The sequence below is a fragment of the Vigna unguiculata genome, chromosome 7 (assembly GCF_004118075.2).
Source record: "Vigna unguiculata cultivar IT97K-499-35 chromosome 7, ASM411807v1, whole genome shotgun sequence".
Lineage (NCBI taxonomy): Eukaryota > Viridiplantae > Streptophyta > Magnoliopsida > Fabales > Fabaceae > Vigna > Vigna unguiculata.
Genome location: NC_040285.1, coordinates 37,660,155 through 37,682,875, shown reverse-complemented (window position 1 = coordinate 37,682,875; position 22,721 = coordinate 37,660,155). Strand labels below are relative to the sequence as shown.

The 22,721-nt window shown below is 37.5% G+C and overlaps 4 protein-coding genes and 1 non-coding gene across 12 annotated transcripts; 4 read left to right on the top strand and 1 right to left on the bottom strand.

The window, feature by feature from the left end:
• Window positions 1-49: 49 nt before the first annotated feature.
• LOC114190926 (beta-glucuronosyltransferase GlcAT14A-like) lies at window positions 50-4,917 on the top strand. The gene is made up of 4 exons (XM_028080004.1): window positions 50-979; window positions 3,649-3,724; window positions 3,805-3,920; window positions 4,007-4,917. Exons 1-4 carry the CDS (start codon window positions 496-498, stop codon window positions 4,519-4,521), a joined length of 1,191 nt encoding a protein of 396 aa, XP_027935805.1. The 5' UTR covers window positions 50-495; the 3' UTR covers window positions 4,522-4,917.
• Window positions 4,918-5,292: 375 nt separating this feature from the next.
• Window positions 5,293-7,123, top strand: LOC114190925 (pentatricopeptide repeat-containing protein At1g71060, mitochondrial). Its single transcript, XM_028080003.1, has one exon. It carries the CDS (start codon window positions 5,310-5,312, stop codon window positions 6,915-6,917), a length of 1,608 nt encoding a protein of 535 aa, XP_027935804.1. The 5' UTR covers window positions 5,293-5,309; the 3' UTR covers window positions 6,918-7,123.
• Window positions 7,124-8,356: 1,233 nt separating this feature from the next.
• LOC114192445 (probable splicing factor 3A subunit 1) lies at window positions 8,357-12,751 on the top strand. 6 transcript variants are annotated; one of them, XM_028082167.1, is made up of 6 exons: window positions 8,357-8,505; window positions 8,853-11,097; window positions 11,212-11,510; window positions 11,682-12,091; window positions 12,190-12,260; window positions 12,361-12,751. In XM_028082167.1, the coding sequence occupies exons 2-3, from the start codon at window positions 8,935-8,937 to the stop codon at window positions 11,479-11,481; spliced, it is 2,433 nt and encodes an 810-aa protein (XP_027937968.1). In that variant the 5' UTR covers window positions 8,357-8,505; window positions 8,853-8,934; the 3' UTR covers window positions 11,482-11,510; window positions 11,682-12,091; window positions 12,190-12,260; window positions 12,361-12,751. The 6 variants fall into 6 exon arrangements, with proteins under 6 accessions (XP_027937968.1, XP_027937966.1, XP_027937969.1 ...); XM_028082165.1 differs by having other exon boundaries at window positions 11,212-11,533; XM_028082168.1 differs by lacking the exon at window positions 11,682-12,091.
• A 3,520-nt stretch (window positions 12,752-16,271) lies between these two features.
• Window positions 16,272-16,388, top strand: LOC114192834. Its single transcript, XR_003606153.1, has one exon. It is a non-coding gene; the product is annotated as a U5 spliceosomal RNA (small nuclear RNA).
• Window positions 16,389-16,953: 565 nt separating this feature from the next.
• On the bottom strand, window positions 16,954-22,404 carry LOC114191746 (putative pentatricopeptide repeat-containing protein At1g53330). Of its 3 annotated transcripts, none has more exons than XM_028081116.1 (5): window positions 20,679-22,404; window positions 19,845-20,097; window positions 18,396-18,801; window positions 17,788-17,899; window positions 16,954-17,690 (listed from the first exon to the last, which is right to left on the bottom strand). In XM_028081116.1, exon 1 carries the CDS (start codon window positions 22,368-22,370, stop codon window positions 20,997-20,999), a length of 1,374 nt encoding a protein of 457 aa, XP_027936917.1. In that variant the 5' UTR covers window positions 22,371-22,404; the 3' UTR covers window positions 16,954-17,690; window positions 17,788-17,899; window positions 18,396-18,801; window positions 19,845-20,097; window positions 20,679-20,996. The 3 variants fall into 3 exon arrangements, with proteins under 3 accessions (XP_027936917.1, XP_027936916.1, XP_027936915.1); XM_028081115.1 differs by lacking the exon at window positions 17,788-17,899 and having other exon boundaries at window positions 16,954-17,158; window positions 17,233-17,690; XM_028081114.1 differs by lacking the exon at window positions 17,788-17,899.
• Window positions 22,405-22,721: the final 317 nt, after the last annotated feature.

The following is a 22,721-nucleotide window of genomic DNA, read 5'->3' as shown; positions in this document are numbered from 1 at the left end:
CTTTCTTTTTTCATTTATATATAATAATTTGCTGATTGTGATGATTACTTGAAAATTAAATAAACCTGAAATTGAATCTTAGCATCATCATCATTGAATAGAGAAAAGAGAAAGGAAAGAGCAAATCCGTGATCTCCATTCTTTCCCAAGCACCTAACAACCAATCTAACCTCCAAGAAATAAACCCTTGCCCTCTCTCTTCTATCACACTTTCTCTTCTCTACGAGGCTGGGATTTGAAATCGAGCACTGAAATAGCGAAAAACCTGCAAAAACTGGAGAAAATTTTTGGAACTTTCTGATCCATTCCCTTTTCTTATATGCATGTTAGTTTAACAGTTTCCATGCCCATCATCACCGAACCAGGAAAAGCCAAGATCTTTAGCGACCCTTTACCGAGAAGAGTCTAGAAAGCCAGACCCAGTTCTCAAAATCCCTTCTTTCAAGCCACGTCTTCATATGCCCCAGCACCAAGTTAGAGAGCACAGTAGTGGCTATGGGAGTTGACAGGAAATGGCTTTTCACTCTATTCAGTGCAGCATTGCTATCTCTCATGGTTCTGTTGATGTCCTCTTTCTCCGCTTTTAGTTCCCCCAAGGCTTTCCCTTCCCTTGTTCAGCATGGCTCTCGCTACCCTCCAGCTTTTGCATACTTCATCTCTGGTGGACACCAAGACAAGGACCGGATCTTGCGTTTGTTGTTGGCAGTTTACCATCCTAGGAATAGGTACCTCCTCCATCTTGGGAGGGATGCCAGGGACGAGGAGAGAAAAGCCCTGGTTGCCGCCACGAGGGCGGTGCCGGCCATTCGTGCTTTCGGGAACGTTGATGTGGTTGGAAAGGCTGATTATGTCACCTACTTGGGGTCCTCCAATGTGGCCATTGCTCTCCGGGCTGCAGCCATTATGCTCAAATTGGATAGTGGATGGAATTGGTTCATCACTTTGAGTGCACGGGATTATCCTCTCATCACACAGGATGGTATGCCTGTTTGGTATTTTCTGTTCGCTTCTTTGATTTGTGACTGTGTTTTGATGAGTCAGTTCCTAGATTGCTGTTGCATGGTTGGTTGGAAATTGCCTTTTGATTAGTTGGTAATTCAGTATTATGAATTTGATTTTGAGTGATCCAGTATTCAGAAGTAGTTGCTTGGTACTTAAGGAAAGTTTGTGCAATTTCAGTGGTCCAAAAACTCACTTTCTGTTCCTTTAGTTCATCCTTTGTTCTCAAGTTTCCCTTTTTTAGTAGACGCGTGAGGCTGGAATTTCAGAGAGAGAGGAAAGAAAAAAATTAGCAAAAAGATTAAGACATTAACTGTATGCTAATCTATAATTTTTTTTATTGCAGTTTAATTATTATCCTCGACAACTCAACTCCCAAATATTCCCTTAGGAAATCTAAAATATACATTATTAATTGCAAACTTGTTCTCTGTAGAATTAATTTTCAAATTGACGAGCTTCTCCTTAATCTCGCTTATCCCAGATGGTGTCTTATCGTTGAATCTCTGATATGATCAGCTTGAATTTATGTATTTCAGTATATAATTCAAATATTACGTTTTTTTTTTTTTTAAGTTCTTTTGGTGTCTTAATTTTAATGCCTTGTTTTGAAATTTTATGAATTCTGTTTGAGCAATTGCATTGATGTTAGCATAATATTGCTTTTATGTGGCTAAATAATACTTTCTGTAAGTTCTTGTTTTGAGATTTCTTTTTGTATTGATTTTTTGTTGTTGTGATACTGAAGATCATGGTTTATTCTTTTAAGACAATGCTGAAATTATCTTCGCATCAGATTAGTTACTACAGATTGATTAAACTGAGGCCTGTCCAAGTGTCATTTGGGATTCTACTTTTGATTTTCAGATTAAATCTAAAATTTACCTAGAGCCCCCCATTTTTATAGGCTATAGTTTTGAATGTTTAGATAATAAGTTAAAAAGACAGGTTTTCCAGCTTATTAGTTTTTCATGCATAAGGAATTTGTGCTAACAGCCAGAAGATGAAGCCAATACATAAATGGTGAGGGAGCTGCAAATGGGAGAAAAGGGTATTCAGTTGAAAACAGGGATCATTGGGGTGAGAAGAGTTCAGTTTGTTAGTAAATGAGTTTAGGTCTTAGGAATTTGAAGTCACTTCATTTGTTCATCCTTGTTGATTTGAACCAGTTTGTGAATGCATTTTGGACTCATGCCAAGATTTTGCACATTAATTTCCAAACGAAAGAGATTGGTTCTAAGCTGGAGATTGTTTCATGTCTTAGATGGTTAAATATCTTAAAGTGCTTATTATCGCAAAATCTGATGACCGATCAAGTCGATTCTTCTGATTGCATGGGATTACATGCCACTCGTTATTTGCTCATGAATTGATAAATTGAAATACTGGTCTTATTATACAGATCTAATAGGACTGGAGCATGGGCTTCTAGTTGGAGGAAAGTTTTAATCATCCTTACGAAGTGGAATATCAAGGTGGAATATGGTTTCGAATGCTGAATTAACAGCTACTGTTATGCAGAGGATATGATTTAGCATAGTTCAAATGTCAAATAGTCAAGCAAAAAAAGTTGTCACAAATAGCAAACTAATTCTTAGAAACTAAGGATGGTCTTCTGTTTTTATTTTGTTATCACTTTTAATAGCAAAATTATCACCTTGTTTTCAATTTGTTTCCTGTTTTCAAAGATCTGTACAGTAAACAGAAAAAACAAAAAAAAGGGTTTTGTTCATCATTTCCTGTACGAATCTTTTAAAATAAGAAAAAGATTGGAAACAAAGTTACAGTTTTGTAATTAAAAGTGAAAACAAAACGTTTCCTCAAAGTAAACTGGCACTGATGTGTTTTAAGGGGGATGGACAGTTATCTAGATTTTAGTTTCAGACTTTCATCACTTTCCATTATGCTTCTGATTAAACAACAAAAATTGTGTATGTTTCACTCTGATGTGCGCATGCTACAGGAAGTATGCTAAGTGTATTGTCATGTCTCAAATAGGTGCTTGCAACATATTTATAAGTTATAAAACCTTAGTAATTTGAGGGCTGCATGGAAGGTCTTCAGAGATATCACCAATGTCACTTATGCTAGTCAAGCAGTTAAGAAAGAACAAAGAATGTGACAGTAAAATTTGATTTTATAATGTAAGGGGGTATGATGAAAAAACAAGTTTTTATGTTGGTAGCCACAGAGATTGGCTTTTGGTGCCCGAGCATGTGAGATTGGTCGTGAGACATTCGATGACAGACACGTTGTTTATCATAGAATCTCCTAAGGCATTTCATGTTTTACAAGTGAACCCTCAACCCTGTAGAGCCAATGAGGGTGGCTGATCCTAAAACTTTGAGTTCGACTGTAGATTATCATTAGCCTCTAGATTAGCAAGTAGCAAAAATCTATTCTGCATCAGTGCGTCATGGGCTCATTCTATATGTTATTTTAGTTGCTGTACGAGAGAAACATCTATATTCATTATTCTGTTATTGAGTGAAGGAATACATAGAATTCTAAAATTTGTTCACTGAATTTTTCTTGTTTTAAGGTCAACAGAGTTCTCAGTTTTTTGTTCATACTCTCAGTTTAGCATGATGTATGCCTTCTTTCCCTACTTTTCAAAGTTACTGATCCACATCCGTTATCTTTTATCAGATCTGTCCCACGTTTTCTCTTCTGTTAGGAGAGACCTGAATTTCATCGAACACACCGGTGACCTTGGATGGAAAGAGTATGGAAACTATGCTAATTCTAGCTGCTACTTTTTCTCACTTATTCAGTTAGCCTTATATCATTTATTTGGTTTTGCAGGAGCGATAGATTCCAGCCTATTGTAGTTGACCCGGGGTTATATTTAGCAAGAAAGAGTCAAATTTTTCAAGCTACAGAAAAGAGGGCAACTCCTAACGCATTCAAAATTTTCACAGGCAAATCTTTGATCTCATAGCACAATACATGTCTTGCGCAGTGTTTCTTTCCCCTCTATATGTTGAATGTTTTTCTTGCCATGCAGGTTCACCATGGGTAATCTTGAGCAGGCCCTTTCTGGAGTTCTGCATTTTTGGTTGGGACAATTTACCACGAACCCTATTGATGTACTTTACAAATGTGAAGTTATCTCAAGAAGGCTACTTTCACTCAGTCATTTGCAATGCGCCAGAGTTCAAGAACACAACAGTAAATGGGAACTTACGATATATAATGTGGGACGATCCTCCAAAGATGGAACCACTCTTCCTCAATGCTTCCCTTTACAATCAGATGGTAGAAAGTGGAGCTGCTTTTGCAAGACAGTTTGAACTTAATAATCCTGTGTTGGACATGATTGACGAGAAGATCCTCCATCGTGGTAGCCATCGAGCTACTCCAGGAGTGTGGTGCGCTGGGCGGAGGAGCTGGTGGGTGGATCCTTGCTCCCAATGGGGTGATGTCAATATTGTGAAACCAGGTCCTCAGGCTAAGAAGCTTGAAGGGTCCGTTTCTAACCTTCTTGATGGCTGGAACTCACAGACCAATCAATGTCGGTGAATAGACACGAGAATAGAAGCATTTAGGAAGCTGTGCTGTCTAAGCACCACCATTCACAGTAATTGCCATTTGCAGAAAACACATTCTTTGGTCACCCAAGTGTAATGTCAATATTGGAGGCATAGCATTGTTTATAAGTGAGTTTTGATAGCAACACATCAGAGTTGTAGTGGGAAGGGAATATGTGTTTAAGCTCTTTGGCTTTGGAGGCTTAATATTTGTGGTGGATCCTCCAATACCTTACATCAGTATGTCTCCTCATTATCATAGGGATTCTGGACGATCAGAGCACAAAGTTCATTCTTTTTAGATATCATTGTCATTTTCCATTCCCCCATTATTGTACTTTCTTTTTTTTTTTAATATATCAGGAATATCTCTCTGTTAGACCTCAAAGACTAGTTTCTCAAAATACTGAAATCTATCTAACTATTCTTATAAACACGGGATTGAGATTGAAACTTTAACCACGTTCTACAAAATAAAATATCTACCGACCATGTCATAATATAGTGTGGCATTGGTTTTTTTATTATATGGGACCTTTGCTGGTTTAACAGCTTTTCACTTGCCATGTCATTGAGTAACATATTTTGAAATGGATGGACGAGGTTAGAGAAAATACACCAGAAAATTAGGGTGAGAATAAAGTTGTTTAGCAGAGTTGAAGAAAAGTTAAAATGGATAGGAATTATTTATTAATGTAGTTTTAGTTAGTAGAAAGTAAAAATTGATTTGATGGTCCAAATATACTAAAAGAAAAAACAACGTAATTTACAGTGGCATAGATGGTCATGCTGGGTAGCATAAAACGTGCCACATCCCAGTCAGTGTTGGGTTCCATGGCACTTTTTCGATCATCCAAAAGGTTCCTCATCTCCGATCTCCTCCTTCCCCTCACAGAATCTTCTTCGATATCCCTTAATCCTTCGTCAAGTTCAAATTTTCACCACCATTACCCCAAACCCACAATCCAATTTCCCTATGGGTCTCCAAAAAACACCACATTGGCCTTCCACACGGCCCAACCTAGGTCCACCTCCAACGCCGAAGCAATCTGCAGAATCTTATCCAACTCCCGCGACTCCACCGTCGCTGCCTCTCTCGCTGCTGTTGTGGTGAATCCCTCGCCGGAGCTCGTCCTCGAGGTCTTGAACAAACTCAGCAATGCCGGTACCCTTGCGCTTTCGTTCTTCCGTTGGGCCGAGAAGCAAGGCGAGTTCAAACACACCACAGAGACCTTTCACGCATTGATCGAAGCACTGGGTAAGATCAGACAGTTCAAATTGATTTGGACTTTGATCGACGACATGAAGCAACGAAAGTTGCTGACTTCTGACACTTTTGCCCTCGTTGCTCGGCGATACGTGCGAGCACGGAAGGTCAAGGAAGCAACCGAGACATTTGAGAAGATGGAGCGGTACGGTCTGAAGCCGCATGTATCGGATTTCAATAGGTTGATCGATGTGTTGTGTAAATCGAAGTGTGTTGAGAAGGCGCATGAGGTGTTTGATAAAATGAGGCACTTAGGGTTGGACCCCGATATCAAGTCCTACACCATTTTGCTAGAAGGGTGGAGTCAGCTGCAGAACTTGATCAAACTCAATGAATTGTGTAGGGAAATGGAGGATAAAGGTTTTCAGATTGATGTTGTTGCGTATGGAATAATCATCAATGCGTATTGCAAGGCTAAGAAATTTGATGAAACCATTGGGTTGTACCATGAGATGAAAGCTAAGGGTCTGAGGCCCAGTCCCCATGTGTATTGTACTTTGATTAATGGTTTGGGTTCAGATAAGAGATTGAACCAAGCTCTTGAGTTTTTTGAGGCATCTAAGGCTAGTGGCTTTGCACCGGAGGCTCCCACCTACAATGCTGTTGTTGGGGCTTATTGCTGGTCTTTGCGTATGGATGATGCGTATAGGATGGTTGGCGAGATGAAAAAGTGTGGAATTGGTCCAAATTCTCGAACTTTTGATATTATACTTCATCATCTTATAAAGGGTCGTAGGATTGAAGAAGCTTGCTCGGTTTTTCACAGAATGGGTGGCGAGTTTGGGTGTGAGCCGAGTGTGAGCACGTATGAGATCATGGTGAGAATGTTTTGTAATGAACAGAGATTGGATATGGCGATGGCAGTTTGGGATGAGATGAAAGAGAAGGGAATTCTTCCTGGAATGCACATGTTCTCCACGTTGATCTGTTCCTTGTGCCATGAAAGTAAGTTGAATGATGCGTGTAAGTACTTTCAAGAAATGTTAGATGTGGGTATTCGGCCTCCTGCCAAAATGTTCAGCACCTTGAAGGAAGCTCTGGTTGATGCGAGGATGGAGCATATTGCCATGCATTTTGCTTTGAAAATTGATAAACTCAGGAAGTCTCCATTGGTTGCTTGACACAAAGGTACACACAATAATATATCAGGAATTGGTGGTGTGAATTTTTCATGTGATCGTGAGAAATTTGTGTCTCTGTCTTGGTAAACGTTTGTTCACTGGAGATGGATATGATGTTCTTGCACGACAGTGTATGTGAGGAATCTGTTCATATCGTTTTGAGACATTTTATATATGAATGGGGTTCTTCAGAAGGAATTTGTGCATCACACTGTCTGAAAATTTCAGGTTTCCCTTGATATATCCCAAGGCTAATTCATATGGGATACCTATGATCAACAGAACCACCTGGCAGATTTTATTAAAGGAATTTTTATTAGGAGAAACTTTAGAGAATACTTTAACTCTTTATAATTTCAGTAATATACAATATGAAGGAAATGATGCTAATATAAATTTCAGTATTTATGCTTTATTTATACTAAAATAGTCAATAGACTAATTTTGGGTATTGTTGACTTTCTAGGGATGTTGTTCTCTATGTTATTAGTAAAGAGATTCATCTGCATCATTCTTTCTTAATTATTTAAAAATTATAATTGAGTTGAATTTCTTCGGCAACTGCGTTCAAACTCTTTTTGTGTGCATATATAAAAATTTACAAATTTCAACATTTAATCGTTAATATCGTAAAAGGTCATGAAAAATATTGGGAATAAATTTTCTAATTCATTCTTTATGATCCGTTAAATTTATTCAAAGCCATAAAATTACAAGATATTCATTCGAAACCATAAAATTACAGTATATTTATTAAATTGATGTGAATATTATCGAAAAAGGCAATTTCTGTGTTATTGAAAACCAAAAACTAGTCACATCATGTTGTTATGAACTTTGTTTGAGTTGTGGATAAACTGACCACTGATTATTTTCTTAATGTCTAATAAATCACATTATTTTTTCAAATTTTGAAAGCATTACTAAATGCATTCTTTCTGTCGTTAAGATCATTTGCATAGTCACTCTCAAGTATAAATAAATAAATTTTCATTTCGTTAGAAAATTTTCAAATTCTGCGTTCTCTGCAAATATAAGGCTCCCTTCCAATTGCTTGAATAAAGTATTATCAACCTTTACTTATTTATTTATTTTTTAGCAACTCAATACCTAAAACAAAACAAAAAAACACCAATTTATAGTCAACAAAATTAAATTATCCCAATATATTATCATGTTGCTTCTGATTGATTAAAAAATTCACTACAACCTTGTAAAACTTCAATGTCAATCTCTCTATATTTTAAATTAATCTTTTAGATTTATATATTTTTTCAAAATTATATTATTTTCCTATAATACAAATGACGATGGAGAGGTGGTGTGTGTTTGGGGTTAGTAATAGTAATATTTCTATTTATTTTAGAGGCAGTTAGAGTGTTTGGGCCATGTGCAGCCCAGCCCACACGAGAAACCGATTCTTGACGCGCTTGATACTAAAGAGCCCACAGTGTGCGCATTGAGGGAATAGTTTCGTCTCAGAGGAGAAAGATCTTCTCCCACCCTTGTGCTCAAGTAAGGTTTTCTCCTCAATTTGTGTTCTGCTGCTTCATTTCGTTCCTTTGGTTCTTGCGGGAGAAAGAATTTGGTAAGCAAGAGATTTTTGTCTTTGTTTTTCTCCAACTTCTCGATTTAGACCGCAGAACTCCGATTTTTTTAACCTACTATGAAAATTAACCCTTAGTTTTTTACAAATTGCATCTGAGAAGTAGCGCAATCTGCAGAGTTTGTTTTTATTTTTATTATTATCATAGTCAAGAATCTCTCCTTTTTTGTTATGGTTTGTATTATTATTATGTTGAATAATCTGTAATGTTTTGTCAGTTATCTCTAGATGTAAAGCAGGGTTTGCGTGTTTTTCTTTGCCCATTTCTCGAGTTCGTTAGGTTTACTTAGTATGGTTTTTTACATTTTTTTGTTTTGTTTTCTTTGCAGGAGCAAGAAGCTGGTTTGGTGTTTCTTTTTGTTTCACCTTTTATGAATTCCTGAATTTTGAAGGGTTTTAGGGTTTTACAACATGTTAGGTTCATTACCTATATTGCCTCTCCCTGCACCTCCTGCTGATGGAAATCTAGGTCCTCTTCCTGTGTCTCAAGTGTCTGAGGAGAGAACTTTCAATGAGGAGCAGAACAAATCAAATTCAGCTTCTGTTCCAGTGCCAGCAACAGTTGCAACCCACACAAGAACCATTGGAATTATACACCCTCCTCCAGATATTAGGACCATTGTTGATAAAACGTCCCAGTTTGTGGCTAAAAATGGTCCAGAATTCGAAAAGAGGATTATTGCAAATAACACGGGCAATGTCAAGTTCAATTTCCTTAACTCATCAGATCCCTATCATGCATATTATCAACATCGGTTGGCTGAATTTCGGGCTCAGAATCAATCATCAGGGCAGCAAACTCCTTCCCAGCCTACTGACTCGGCTGTTCCCGAGTCAGCTCCAACTGCCCCTATCCCTGATAGTAATGGCATAGCAGCAGTAGAAAAGCTCGATGTTTCTGCCCAGTTTAAACCTGTTAGGAAAGTACTTGAACCCCCAGAAGCAGAACAGTATACTGTCCGGCTTCCTGAAGGAATTACAGGTGAAGAGCTGGATATTATAAAGCTTACAGCACAATTTGTGGCTCGAAATGGGAAATCTTTTTTAACAGGGTTGACAAGTAGGGAAGTCAATAATCCCCAGTTCCACTTTTTGAAGCCGACCCACAGCATGTTCACGTTTTTTACTTCCCTTGCGGATGCATATTCGAAGGTTTTGATGCCTCCAAAGGGATTGACAGAGAAGCTGAAGAAGAGTGTGTCTGATATGACTACTGTCCTTGAAAGGTGTGTGAATAGGCTGGAATGGGAGCGTTCACAAGAGCAAGCTAGACAAAAGGCAGAGGATGAGATAGAACAGGAAAGAATACAAATGGCTATGATTGATTGGCATGATTTTGTGGTGGTTGAAACAATAGATTTTGTTGATGAGGAGGATGAAGAATTACCTCCTCCAATGACCATTGAGGTGGTTATAAGGAGAAGCAAGGTGTCAGCCACGGAAGATGATACTGTTGAGCCTGAGAAGGAGGTTGAAATGGAAATGGACGAGGAAGAGGCTCAGCTTGTTGAGGAGGGCATGAGAGCTGCTAGTTTGGAAGACCCAGATGACGGGAAGCAAAATGAAGTCAGAGTTACTGAAGACCCTGAACCACCAATGAGAATTGTTAAAAACTGGAAGAGACCCGAGGAGAGGATTCCCGCAGAAAGAGATTCAGCCAAGTTCGTTGTTTCTCCTATCACTGGTGAGCTAATTCCTATTAGCGAAATGTCAGAACATATGCGAATTTCTCTCATTGATCCCAAGTACAAAGAACAAAAAGAAAGGATGTTTGCCAAAATTCGAGAGACAACTTTGGCTGCGGATGATGAAATTTCAAGAAACATAGTTGGACTTGCCCGGACCCGTCCTGATATATTTGGTACCACCGAAGAGGAGGTCTCCAATGCTGTCAAGGCAGAGATTGAGAAGATAAATGACGAGCAACCTAAGCAGGTCATATGGGATGGTCACACTGGTAGTATTGGGCGTACTGCAAACCAAGCCATGTCACAGAATATTGGAAATGAGGACCAAAATGATACATCTAATAATGAAGCCAAGAACCTTCTTGGTCCTGCTGCACCTCCTCCAAGACCTGGTATGCCTTCGGTTCGTCCACTTCCGCCACCACCTGGATTGGCTTTAAATCTTCCTCGTGGTCCTGTCCAGTATTCTGTTCCTCATAGTGGTGCTCTTCCAATTCCTCCACCCAGGCCACCTGTCATTCCGATGATGCCATCTGTTCGGCCAGCTCCTCCCCCTCCAATGCAGATGACTTCTGGACAGCAGTCAATTATGGCTGGCCAACCGCCCCCAATGCCTCCAATGCACCTGAATAACCAAGGATTTCAAATACCTCCACCACCAGGATCCCAATTTACTCCTGTTCCAGTTCCCCGACCTTATGTTCCTCTTCCTGTTCCAGCATCAGTTATGCCTATGATGCATCCACCACCCTTGCCACAAGGAGTGCCACCACCGCCACCACCAGAAGAGGCTCCTCCCCCACTCCCAGAAGAACCGGAACCAAAGAGGCAGAAGCTTGACGATTCTGCTCTGATCCCTGAAGATCAATTTCTGGCGCAACATCCTGTATGGATCGACCCAGTTAACAATTATTATTTTGTTAAATGTTTATATAGCATTATATGTAGCGTTAGTGCTTTTTTATCTATCCTAACTGGCAGTTTGTTTTATTGACTGTAGGGACCTGTTCGTATCTTGGTATCTGTTCCTAATGTTGATGAAGGAAATCTCAAGGGACAAGTTCTGGAAATTACAGTGCAATCTTTGTCTGAAACCGTTGGTAGTTTGAAGGAAAAAATTGCCGGGGAGATTCAGCTCCCTGCTAATAAGCAGAAATTGAGTGGAAAACCAGGCTTTCTCAAGGATAACATATCACTTGCCCATTACAATCTTGGTGGAGGTGAAACACTTGCTCTCACCTTAAGAGAGCGTGGTGGTAGAAAGAGATGAGCTTGTCGCTTGCATGTCGGATGAAGAAGGTTGTTGTAATCTTGGCCTTATTGTAAGGCATATGGACTCTTATAGTATTGATAGACTACATGACTTAATTTCATGAATTATATGTTGAATACATTAGTTTTATTGTATTTTTGAGACATCTTGAACTATTTACTGCTTTCTGGAAGACTGATGTTAATTCTGGAATACAGATTTTGGCACCTTGGCGCTTCTCTCTTGAGGGAATGGGAAGTAGTGGAGTTCCTTTATCTAATATGCTCTATTCAAATTACTTGCATCACTGATTATTGCTTTCTTTTGTATTTCAGTTTAGTATTTTTTTTTAATTGAGAAGTTTCTTTTGCTGTCAGAGAGGGATTATTTACATATTGACTTTTTGTTTGTTTTTTTCATTTTCAGTATTGCAATAATCAACGTGAAGTGATGATTTAGTGTTTTCTTTTTCTTTTCCTTTTGTCTTCTTCCTAGTGTTTAGGTTTTTGTCATATGTTGGATATTTTCTCGTACAACGACACTGTTGGACAGTTGGTTAGAGAGGCGTTGGTTGCTGAGAGCTTATGTACCTTTAGCTGGGGTATCTTGTTTGGGTTCTAGTCAAAAGGTTGTTTTATTTTGTTGTTTATGTCCTTAACCTAGATTATTTCTTGCAGTTGTTGGTTGGGATGGTTGTTTTTTGATTTGGTTGTTTTGTCACAACAGAAGTTCTACTTGGAGTTGTGGGAAGGGCTGTGCAGCTTAGCCTGATGTGTTTTGAATGAGATGATGCGCAGGTAGAATGGTGAACAATCTTTTCTGTGCTGTTGTGATCTTTCACTTTTTATCTTGTAAGTTTTGTGCTGATGGCAGTTTCTGCCTGCCAATTTATTGCAGAATGGACCAGGTTTGGTATTTTAAAGAAGGCACCGATTCTCGTGTTCTTTTTTGGGATATGTTAGGAAACTTTCTGATTAAGTTAACTTGCCTCTGTATGATTAAGATTATCTGGTCATCCTTATTCTGCCATTGTGCATTTGTTTCTTCCCTCTTTTTACCCCCATCCTCCCCCATTGGCCTGAATTTTACGTGTTTTTGTGAGATTGTTAGTATCCCCTCATCGGAGCCCTATGTTTGACTCTCGACAGACTCACAAGTTGCAAACTGGTAAGCTTGCTTGCAAGACGCTCCCGGGGAACGGCATTGATGTATAAAAGATATTATTGAATTTGACTTCTGTTTCTATTTACACTGGGAATTGTGGTCTCTTACAAAACCTTATGATGCACCCTTTCTGTAGTCTTACCAGATTCCAACTACTCTAAGAAACACGTCATTATTGATACATAAGCGCCGAATAACGTTCCATTTGCCGTGAGTGAGATGATCATTGTTGATAAAAACATGTATGCAATATCAAACTATGCGTATTATCTATTTCTATTAGACTATAGATTTATGATTTAAAAAATAATCAAAAAGGTGAGTAAGATTAGAGATAGATAGTTTCTTTCTGTTTTAAATATAAGTTTTGTAGTTGTAAAAACCCACTTATATTTCCCGCCACATTTGCTTTGGATTTTCTTTTTTGTAAGTTGAGTCCATTTACTATCTTAATAAGTTATTTAATTAAAAAAATTATTAAATTAGTAAGACATTTACTAAGGAAATATTTTACCACAAGGGAACCAAGCGAAGTATTTTCGTACTAGAATGAACTTCCATCTTGGGTATCCGAATTTAATATTTGTGGATTAAAAAATAAATAAAAACTATTTAAGACGGAATTTATTTCAAGTTAAGTGTTAATCAATGCTAGCAAGGGAATCTTTAATCATTAATTTGTGAATAAAAGAAAACGGTCGACAATTGTTTTCTGCTATTTTTGTGATTTTTTATATTTATTTTTTTGGTATTACACACATCTTGATTATAAATCATGCATAGGATAACTAAAAATTTATAAATCTGATAATATTACAAAACATGAACGAACAAACAATAAGACCTAATCTTCTTGAAGCTGTTTGGAAATATGGAAAGTGTTTGGGAATTGAATTACTCAATCCCTTTTCACTTGTATCAATTAGTTTCTTGGCATTGTGCTGGCTCCACCATCTTCAGCTTCATCATGAACCCAATTTGAAGTGTTTAAATTTTTAAAATGCAGATATTAGAAAGCTAAGAACAAATATAAATAAGTAATCAGGGCTACACAAGAAGATAATGTTTGGCAACTCACCTTTTTAAAGTACAAAGTAGTTTCTTTGGCAATGTCTTGAGGGAGAGGAATGCACTCAACCATACAATGCCTTCGTTGCTGGGCCAATCCCATCACTGTCTCAATAAACACGACCTCCTTTCCTTGCTTTGCGAACATCATAACTAGGCACTTTTTAAAATTTTGAATTTCTGTCCACACATCTTCGTGCACAGTTCGTGTAGCAGATTCATGCTGATAAAAGGAAAAGACAAAGTAATAAGGTTAAAATTCCATCAAAATAAGATAGTACTAAATAAGCAATAACTTGTGGTTTCAACTCTTAAAAAACCGGCAGTAGTAGAAATTAAAAGTCACCTGAATTGGTAAAATGCAGCAATGACCAGGAACCACGGGTTGCCACTGTGACAACATAAGATATGTGAAATTTGCGATTGAAACAACATAAGATATGTGAAATTTGCGATTGAAACAACATAAGATAATAGTGTAACACATCAAACATGATTACAAACAAATACATAGAACTCTAAGAGCCAAATACCTGTTAGAACGACCATTTGATCTGATTGGATGATCTTCAATTTCATGTTTTTGTATTCATAACTTTTACTTCTTGCTGCCCACCAAACAAAATAAAAAACAGACAATTAAATCAAAATAATCAACAAACTAGAAGGATATGTTTCTGTAAATGAAAGATAAGTGCAATATGTTGAATATTAGTTTGTTCTGACTATATGTAATATGGTGGAGGGTGGGAAAAACACAATGCACTGGTTTAAACTGCAAAGACTATAAGATGCAACCAATCTAGAAAAGATACCATATCCTATTATTTTATGTTTTACCATCAGTTTTTCAGCTTCTTCATGCTCTCCCTTCAAACGAAGTTGCATAGCCTTAGCTGCCAATTGATTTGCACTCATCCCAGTCTTGACTTGAGCACTTCTTTCCAAAAGAGAGCCATCAGAATTATTACTCATCCTGCATAAAGCTTCCATCATTGGAAAACTTAGTTAGGCTAGATACTGCGGCAAAGATTAGCCCAACACCCTCAGCTACCACGTTTTGGTGGCTCTTTCGCTTTCCCCAATGCAAAGAATCTTGAACTTTAGGTTTTCTCATTTCATGGTGGCAAACAGAAACATCCTTTAAATAGTCCTGCTACCATTTCATTAATAGAGTATATTTCAGAATTCCAGAAAAATGTTATTATCACCAAAATATTTATTGGACATAAAACGAGTTGAAGGAACAAGAAAGAAACGTTAAAACCGTTCAATTCTGTCATCAAAGTTCCATTGTAGGAGCCCTTCGACCGTGCCTATCAGAAACTGGTAAATTTTCTTTATGTGCTCGAGCAAGAGTAGCTGCATTAGATGCAACATCTCAATCTTCGTTTACCAGTGCTACACATATTGAATCTTAATTTTAAAACTGTTTGCAATATTTAAATAAAGAGTTAACTCAAATTTAAAAACAGTTACCTTAAATTACATGTATGAATTACTTGTATGATGTTAATACAAAGGTTTTTGTTATATTTAAAATAAATAAATATTAATTTAAAAATATTTTAATGGGATTTATGCAACAATTTTAATAATGAAATTTCAAACATTTTTTTCTGACCAAGAAGTTAAAAGAAAATGAAAAGGTTGCACTTTTTGCCGACCGTTGAATCTCTGGTGTTGAACATTAAAATGATGATATGAAAAGATACCACAAATAGCAGAACTGACCTCATTCTCTTTTCTAGCAGTACAATCATCATCTTGATTGAAGCCATAAGAAATCGAGTCCAGATAAACTATTTGATAGGATTCCAATAAAAGATTTACACCATACTTCATTTCGGTAACCGGGTGAATCACTTGTTTAAGGCATGTGCATTTTTATGAATGAATTTGATAAGTGTTCCTCTGTAATGGTGTGAGACTGAGCTACATTGGTCCTGCAACCATTATTTTGGCTGAAGGAGAAGTTTCCATAAGCTACTGTAATTTCCTTTCATGTTCAATAACTTGTTTTTGACCATTGTCCACCACGTTCTGTCACTGAAACTGTGTTCCATTCCTAGAACTCTTTCATGTGATAGCTCATTATTATGTTGTGTATATATCTCTTTATTTCCAGCACTGGCAAAGTTGTAACTCAGTTTATTTATATCTGCTTCAGATAGGATATCATATTTTGATCTGATTACTTCATGAAGCCAGAAACCGAGTGTATGGTCATGGAGGAGGTTGCATTTTTAACTCTGGAACTTAACAAGTTTTGTGGGTTTGCGAGTATTCATATGTTTAGGTTGTTCAACTTTCTCTTTCATAACACCTGGTTTCTCATGTCAAATGGGAAGCGGTTAATCTATCTTCCACAGTTATATAACACAAATGAAATGATTTCTCTTACGAAACTGATTTTAAACGCTCAAGTAATCTTTATTCAGATAGCAGAAGAATACAGAGAAAAGGTTAAATGATAGTGTTTATATTTTTTCCAAGTCCCACATCGAACGATTTCAAAGGAGAAGTGGGCTGCTTACACTATAAGACGAAGGTTGGTTCTCTTGTATTACTCACGGAGCCGTGTGATAAGCACAAAGCGAACTATTCTTTCGCCTTTTACTAAAGAATACCGTGTGCTTGTCACTCTAAGCGGCATACGCCAATTTTTGAAAGGGCTTTTCTTTAGTAAAGTTCTGCAGTTCTAGTCTAAATTTTTTTGTATTGTTTTTAGGAAAATTATGCAATTTTGTCCAAATACTTTCTTTGCTTTAAAAGTAAATTTAAAACAATTATTTTTAAAGTATAAAATATCTTGTCTGCTTTGGAAGTAAATTTTGAGATTAATATTAATAATAATTTAATAAAACTAATTTAATTTACACTGTTATAAATAAAAGTTTATTTGGTGGTTAGATTTAATTATTAGAGACCAAGTTGCTGTGCTTCAGTAAAAAGTATTAGATAACGGTGATATTTTATCATTCTAAAGATTGAATTTTATCATTCTAATGATTGAAAAATTTGGAATTCTACTGTTTTAGGAAATTTAAAATTTTACCAAGGAAATCTTATATCAGAAATTCTGTATCCGCATTGATTTGTATCTCAGAACAACGAATTTTTAAGCATACTATAAAAGTTAACCCTAATTTTGTTCAAATTGCATCTGAGAAATAGCGCAATCTGCGACGTACTATTCTAAGGAATTTGATGCTTGTTATTATTGTAGAAATTAAATGTTAATGAAGGCCTGGCCACTTAAGAGAAATATGAGCTTAGGATTACATTGTCGAGAAAACAAAAGTGTTGACATGTTCTTAATTCGAATTATACAGGAAAAAAAGTAATTGGATGGCTACAATCCATGATTCCTAAACAAAAACTGTACTAGATTGCTTTCAGCAAATGCCCACAGGGACAGGATTATATTGCTTTGATAAGTGGAAGTGCTATATTCCATTACCTGCATTGATATTTTGGTTAGACAAGAACATAATTTATCGTCAATTTCTTTGGAAATAACAAGCAGTTTCCCACCTCTGCAGATAACAAAAACCAGCTTGGATAAGATATCTGACTGTTAAGTCTTCAGAGACATCTATCAATTGTGCACACCACAATACTACTGCAATCTTAAATTTTTTTTTTACCACTACACAACCGTTGCATAAAACTGAAGATCATCAACACAATCAATACATGACAACTATCAATTTTCCTTACTGTAAAACTGAATATTCTGATGTATTGTTTACTCAGAAATCAAACTCCAGAGACGAACACAACCGTCCTCCCCTGAACTGACCACTCTATCATGATGGATAAAAGTTAATCCGTATACTCCACCTAAATGAGCACCCTTTATGGTTCTGCGGCTTGAAGTACACTCCGTATACTTCACACGTGTCAAGTGAACCAGTAGCTACCAGTGTGCTATCAAGTGACCAAGCTAGATTGTTAATACGTGCAGTGTTAAACATGTAATTAAGCTTCACCTGAAAGATAAAATTTTCAGTCAAATGCCATCTCATGAAGAATTTCTTTGGTCAAAACAACTAAGCATTTCAGTAGCTATTACAGTATTTATCATACATGAAGCACACAAACTTCAAGAAATGAGCCGCGTCTGTGTTGGAAATTGCGTCGGTAATTCGAAGTTTGTTGTGTTTTTGTCAGTGAGGAGGCACGATCATCAAAACCTATGCTGTATCAGATTTTGTTATTTTATGGTCCCGTTTTACATCATTAATTGTGTGTGGATATATCCGGGGTAGTACATTCAATGCTTAAACGTTAAGGTTATTGAACTTTCTTACAATTATCCTAATTTACAGAACATGTACATTACCACATTCATTTAATGAATGTCTTCTTTCCTATCCCAACATTGGAAATACAGTTATAAACAGTAGTGGGGAAGCCAAATATAACATTCAAAAACATGAAGAGGTTCTTCATTTCGTCATAGATCTGAGTAAATAAGTTTAACTTTCCCTTAAGCAAATCAAGTATTACGACCACTCAAATGTTTCATCAGTGCTGCTCCTTACAGAATCAAGTTTAACAAAAACATACTTGAAATTCAGATGCACTCATCATGATGGGTAAAGCAAGAATGCTACTACAATCAAAAAGATAGAGAGTCACCTATTTCAAAGAGGAAAAGATAGTGTATGGGATGAAACAAAGTCTAATGTTACCTCTTTGAAAGCACGGTCCCATACAACAGCTTCACGATTCAAATCAGCTGATGTAAACATGGTAACGTCTGGAGAGTATTTGATTACGGTGATCGCGCCTCGGTGCTTCTCGAGTACAGTCTGTTCAGTAATTGTATCCCCTGAGACTGAATAGATGCGCAATTTGCCGTCTTGCCCTCCCACTTGCTTCAATGCCATCAGGTGAAAGAGCAGCCGTGGTCACAATAAAGTCCAGCTTTACAGTGGAAAGAACTTTTGCACCGTTTAGTAAGACAACTCCAGATTCAACTGCAACGATGGCAAGCTCAGGGTGGTCAAGTGCAAGGCTCAAATCCTTAGGTTGACTTCCAACATCAACAGTTTCAGCAAGACCTAAATTATCCCCTTCAAGAGGAACTCTGTATACCTACATTTAATACAGACAAGTTTAATCACTATCTACTGAAGCCTAAAAAAATCTTTAGTTTGGAATAAAAGCAAGGTCAATGTTCGTTAAATCTTATGAGGAAGTAAAAGAAACAATTGACTTTTCACAAGATTGAAAACCCAATTATAATCTGCTCCCCCGGTGGACCAAGTTATAAAATCAAGAATTAAACAAATTTGCTTAAACTATTTTTGAGTGAAAGAGGAATAATGATAAGGAGTTCGATTTTACAGTAAGCATTAAAAAAAATTATCAACGATGCAAAAGGGTGCCTTGTAGACTGAATAATTTGACTAACAACCAAGCATAGATTAAGAATTCAACTCAAAGATGTGGGGTTGTGAATATCAGGTCCAAACAGTAGTTTAAAATGACCAAGAAAGTAAAATCAAGCAACGAGAGAGACATTTCATATGTTGCAAGCCTTGCTCAGAAAAAGATGATCACTCATTTTTCTATATGTTTCGATGTTATAAAATGGCCACCCAGAAACGAAATGGACTATTAACTGCTATCTTTTTTTAATAAAAAGCTGAACTTTATTCTTTTTATGCACTCTGTTCCAATATGGAAACAAAAGTTATGAATTGTCAATAATGATTCAAGACTCAAAGATAATTCATACGGAACTTACAATGAAAGGCACTATTTAGCTACATGGCTTCACAAATCTTCACCAACAAAATATTTGTTAAACAGTAAACACCGTTAATAGAGTTGCAAAAGTCAGAGGCCTAGATCTGGATTCATTGCAGACATAAGTTCAATCTCTAATACTGGAATCGACATAGTTGATTTTGCATGTACTTTCAGGATAAACATAAGCAAAACTGACTTCATGGTGTGGTGACTAGCCTACTATCAATCAGAAATATTATACTACATTTATCTAGAAACAATTCCACAATCATCGTATATTTCAAACGTGGAGCTTCAGTGTTTGCAATGACGAAATAGATGAACCAAATATGTCTGTATAAAGATAAACCATAAAGGAATGATATCACATGTCAATCAGTTACCTTGTTGTCAAATCCAGAAGCAATAACACCATCTTCCCCAGCTACCAACAATTTGATTAATCCGAATTGTTTATTGTCAACCTTGCCAGCGTATCCCTTGCCTGGAATCCATCTAATGATCACTCCATCATAGCTGCTGGTCAAAAGCATCTTTTCACTTTTTTTGAGAAGAGTCAAAATGGTGACATTTTTCATGTGACCACATATTGACAACGGGCTTTTATCTAAATCCTTAGCAGAATATAAATTGGTCCTGCCACCAAGAGATATAGTAAGCAGAAAATCATTCAGCCAAAGAGATGTAGCATATCAACCACCTCAATTGAGCTACAGAAATTCCACTAAGATATCAAGAAAATAGTAAAATCATTTATTTTTCTTTCCCAGTGGGCTGTTTAGCTTGTTATAATGGAAATGGAAGCACCAAGCGAGCAAGTCCATATATCTGCTTAGTGTACAACCTTTTCCATGGGGATTTATTTCTAAGACAAAAATAAAAAGAAAAAAATGAAAAGTTTTGTTAAAATTACTTTATACACAACTTAAACAAATTAGAGAAACTATAAAGAGATAGTTTCTACAAATTAGCTTGTGCATAAAACAATTTTAAAATTAAGGAAAAGTTCATTTCCAGTTTTCTTCCTAATTTTCTCTCATAAAATCCTCGTAGAGAAATTCGTCAAAACAAGACCTATGTTTTATTACCATATCATTTTAATTTAATCACAATTAGATGCATCTCATTCACTTTATCCTATAGAAATCAAAACGAAAGATACTATTGAATTAAAGTATAATGCAAAACTCACAATAATTTAGATGGAAGTTACCTACCTCCTGGGTTGGAGAATCTACAAGTAATGCAACTGGTGACTTGATGACCCTTTGTTGGAAGGGGGAGCTTAGAAGGCCTCAGTTAGCATATCTCCTTCAACAAAAGCTGTGTCCAAACAAAACTCCAAGCCTTTAGCACTTGATTGCAATTACTCTTCATGGATATTCATCTTTGCTTTGTGGACTACAGATTCACCTCTCTGATATAGATCTAGTTCAATGCTTGACAGGATTTGGAGAGTCCAGGCTATCCCTGAAAATACGTATTTTGGAAATAACAGAATCTCACTGCATATTTACTGAAACCCAATATAGAATTCATGCCAACACCAATTCATCAGAAGGCTCAAAATCTCCCAACAACTTTTCCGACTGACAAACCAATAAAACCAAAGTTTTCCACACATCCTCACAGCAAAATCTCCCACCTACCAAACCACTCAAAACCTTCCCTAGCAACTCAAAATCCCCTTCCTTGCACACCATACCAACGAACTCATTCAAACTGGAGGAACGCGGAACATAGCCTTTAAAAATCATCTCCTCCAAAACCAACCCAGCTTCCTCAAACTGCATACACCGGCAAAGCCCATCAAACAGGGTGCGGTAGGTCACAACATCAGGAACACATTGTCTCCTTGGCATGTCCCGAAACAAATCATCAGCCTCCCTCCACTTCCCCTCTTTACACTGCCAACCAATAACCACATTGTAGCCAAAAACATCAGGCTTCACACCCTCTAATCCATCATCCAAAACCCTATAAGCCGCTTCAAACTTCCCCTCCCTACAAAACTCCCCAATTAACACATTACAGGTCACAGAATCCGGCTTTACACCACCACTCTTCATTTCCTCCAAAACCCTGAACCCTATATCCTTCTTCCCCCCTTTTAAAAACCCTGAAACCAAAGTGTTGTACACCACAGCATCAAGCTTCAAATTGTTCCTCACCATCTCATCTTTCAGCCTAACCGCGGAATCAAAATCGCCCACCTCGCAAACAGCTTTAATCAAATTAGTGTACACAAAAGCATTAGGCTTAATTTTAAAAACCCTCTCCATCTCTTCCTTCACCTTGAACGCCTTGGGAAGGTGCAATTGAGGGCTTTTGCACAGCAAGTTAATCAGAGTTCCGAACGTAATTTGATTCGGACGAACGCCTCGCCTACGCATTTCGTTGAACAGCTTCCACGCCCGATCGCGGTCGTCGGTTAGAGAACAACCGTGGATGAGGATGTTGTAGGAGCATGCGTCGGGACCGCGAAAGCGGGGGAGGTGCGGCAGGAGGCGCGTGAATGAGGCGAAGTCGCGGCAGGAGAGCAGCGCGTGGAGTAGGGAGTTGAAGGAGCGGAGGGAGGGGGAGGGAATGGAGAGGAAGGTGCGGAGGGCGCGCGATGGGAGGCCGGCGCGCGCGTAGGCGGCAATGACGTGGCGGAGGAGGGGTTCTGGGGTAGGGAAGCGCGTTTGGGTGTGGAGTTGGTTGAGGAGTTGTTCCATTTGGGGGAACATTTTGGCTTGGGCAAGTTTGGTGATAATGAGGTCATAGGAGCGGAGGGAGTGGCGGAAGGGGCGGGGGGAGGGGTGGTTAGGGTTTGGGTTGAGGAAGAGTTGAAGGGCAACGGAAGGGTCTTTCTGGGAGCGGAGGAGAGAGGTGAGTCGGAAGGAGGAGATGGGTTTGGAAGTAGACATTGCTGTGTGTTTCTTTAACTTCAGTTGCTTTGTGTGTTTCAGTGGTGTTATGGTGAAATTAAAATTTTGAATGGCAAAAATAAAAATTATTTGTCAAAACATTTTTTTTTTTTTTACTGTATGATATATATTGTCTGCTTTGGAAGTAAATTTTGAGATTAATATTAATAATAATTTAATTAAACAAATTTTATTTACACTGTTATTAATAAAAGTTTATTTGGTGGTAAGATTTAATTTATTACAGACCAAGTTGCTGTGCTAGTATTAGACAACCGTGACATTTTATCATTCTAAAGATTGAAAAATTTGGAATTCTACTGATTTCAAGTTCTTCTTCTGCTGATTTTT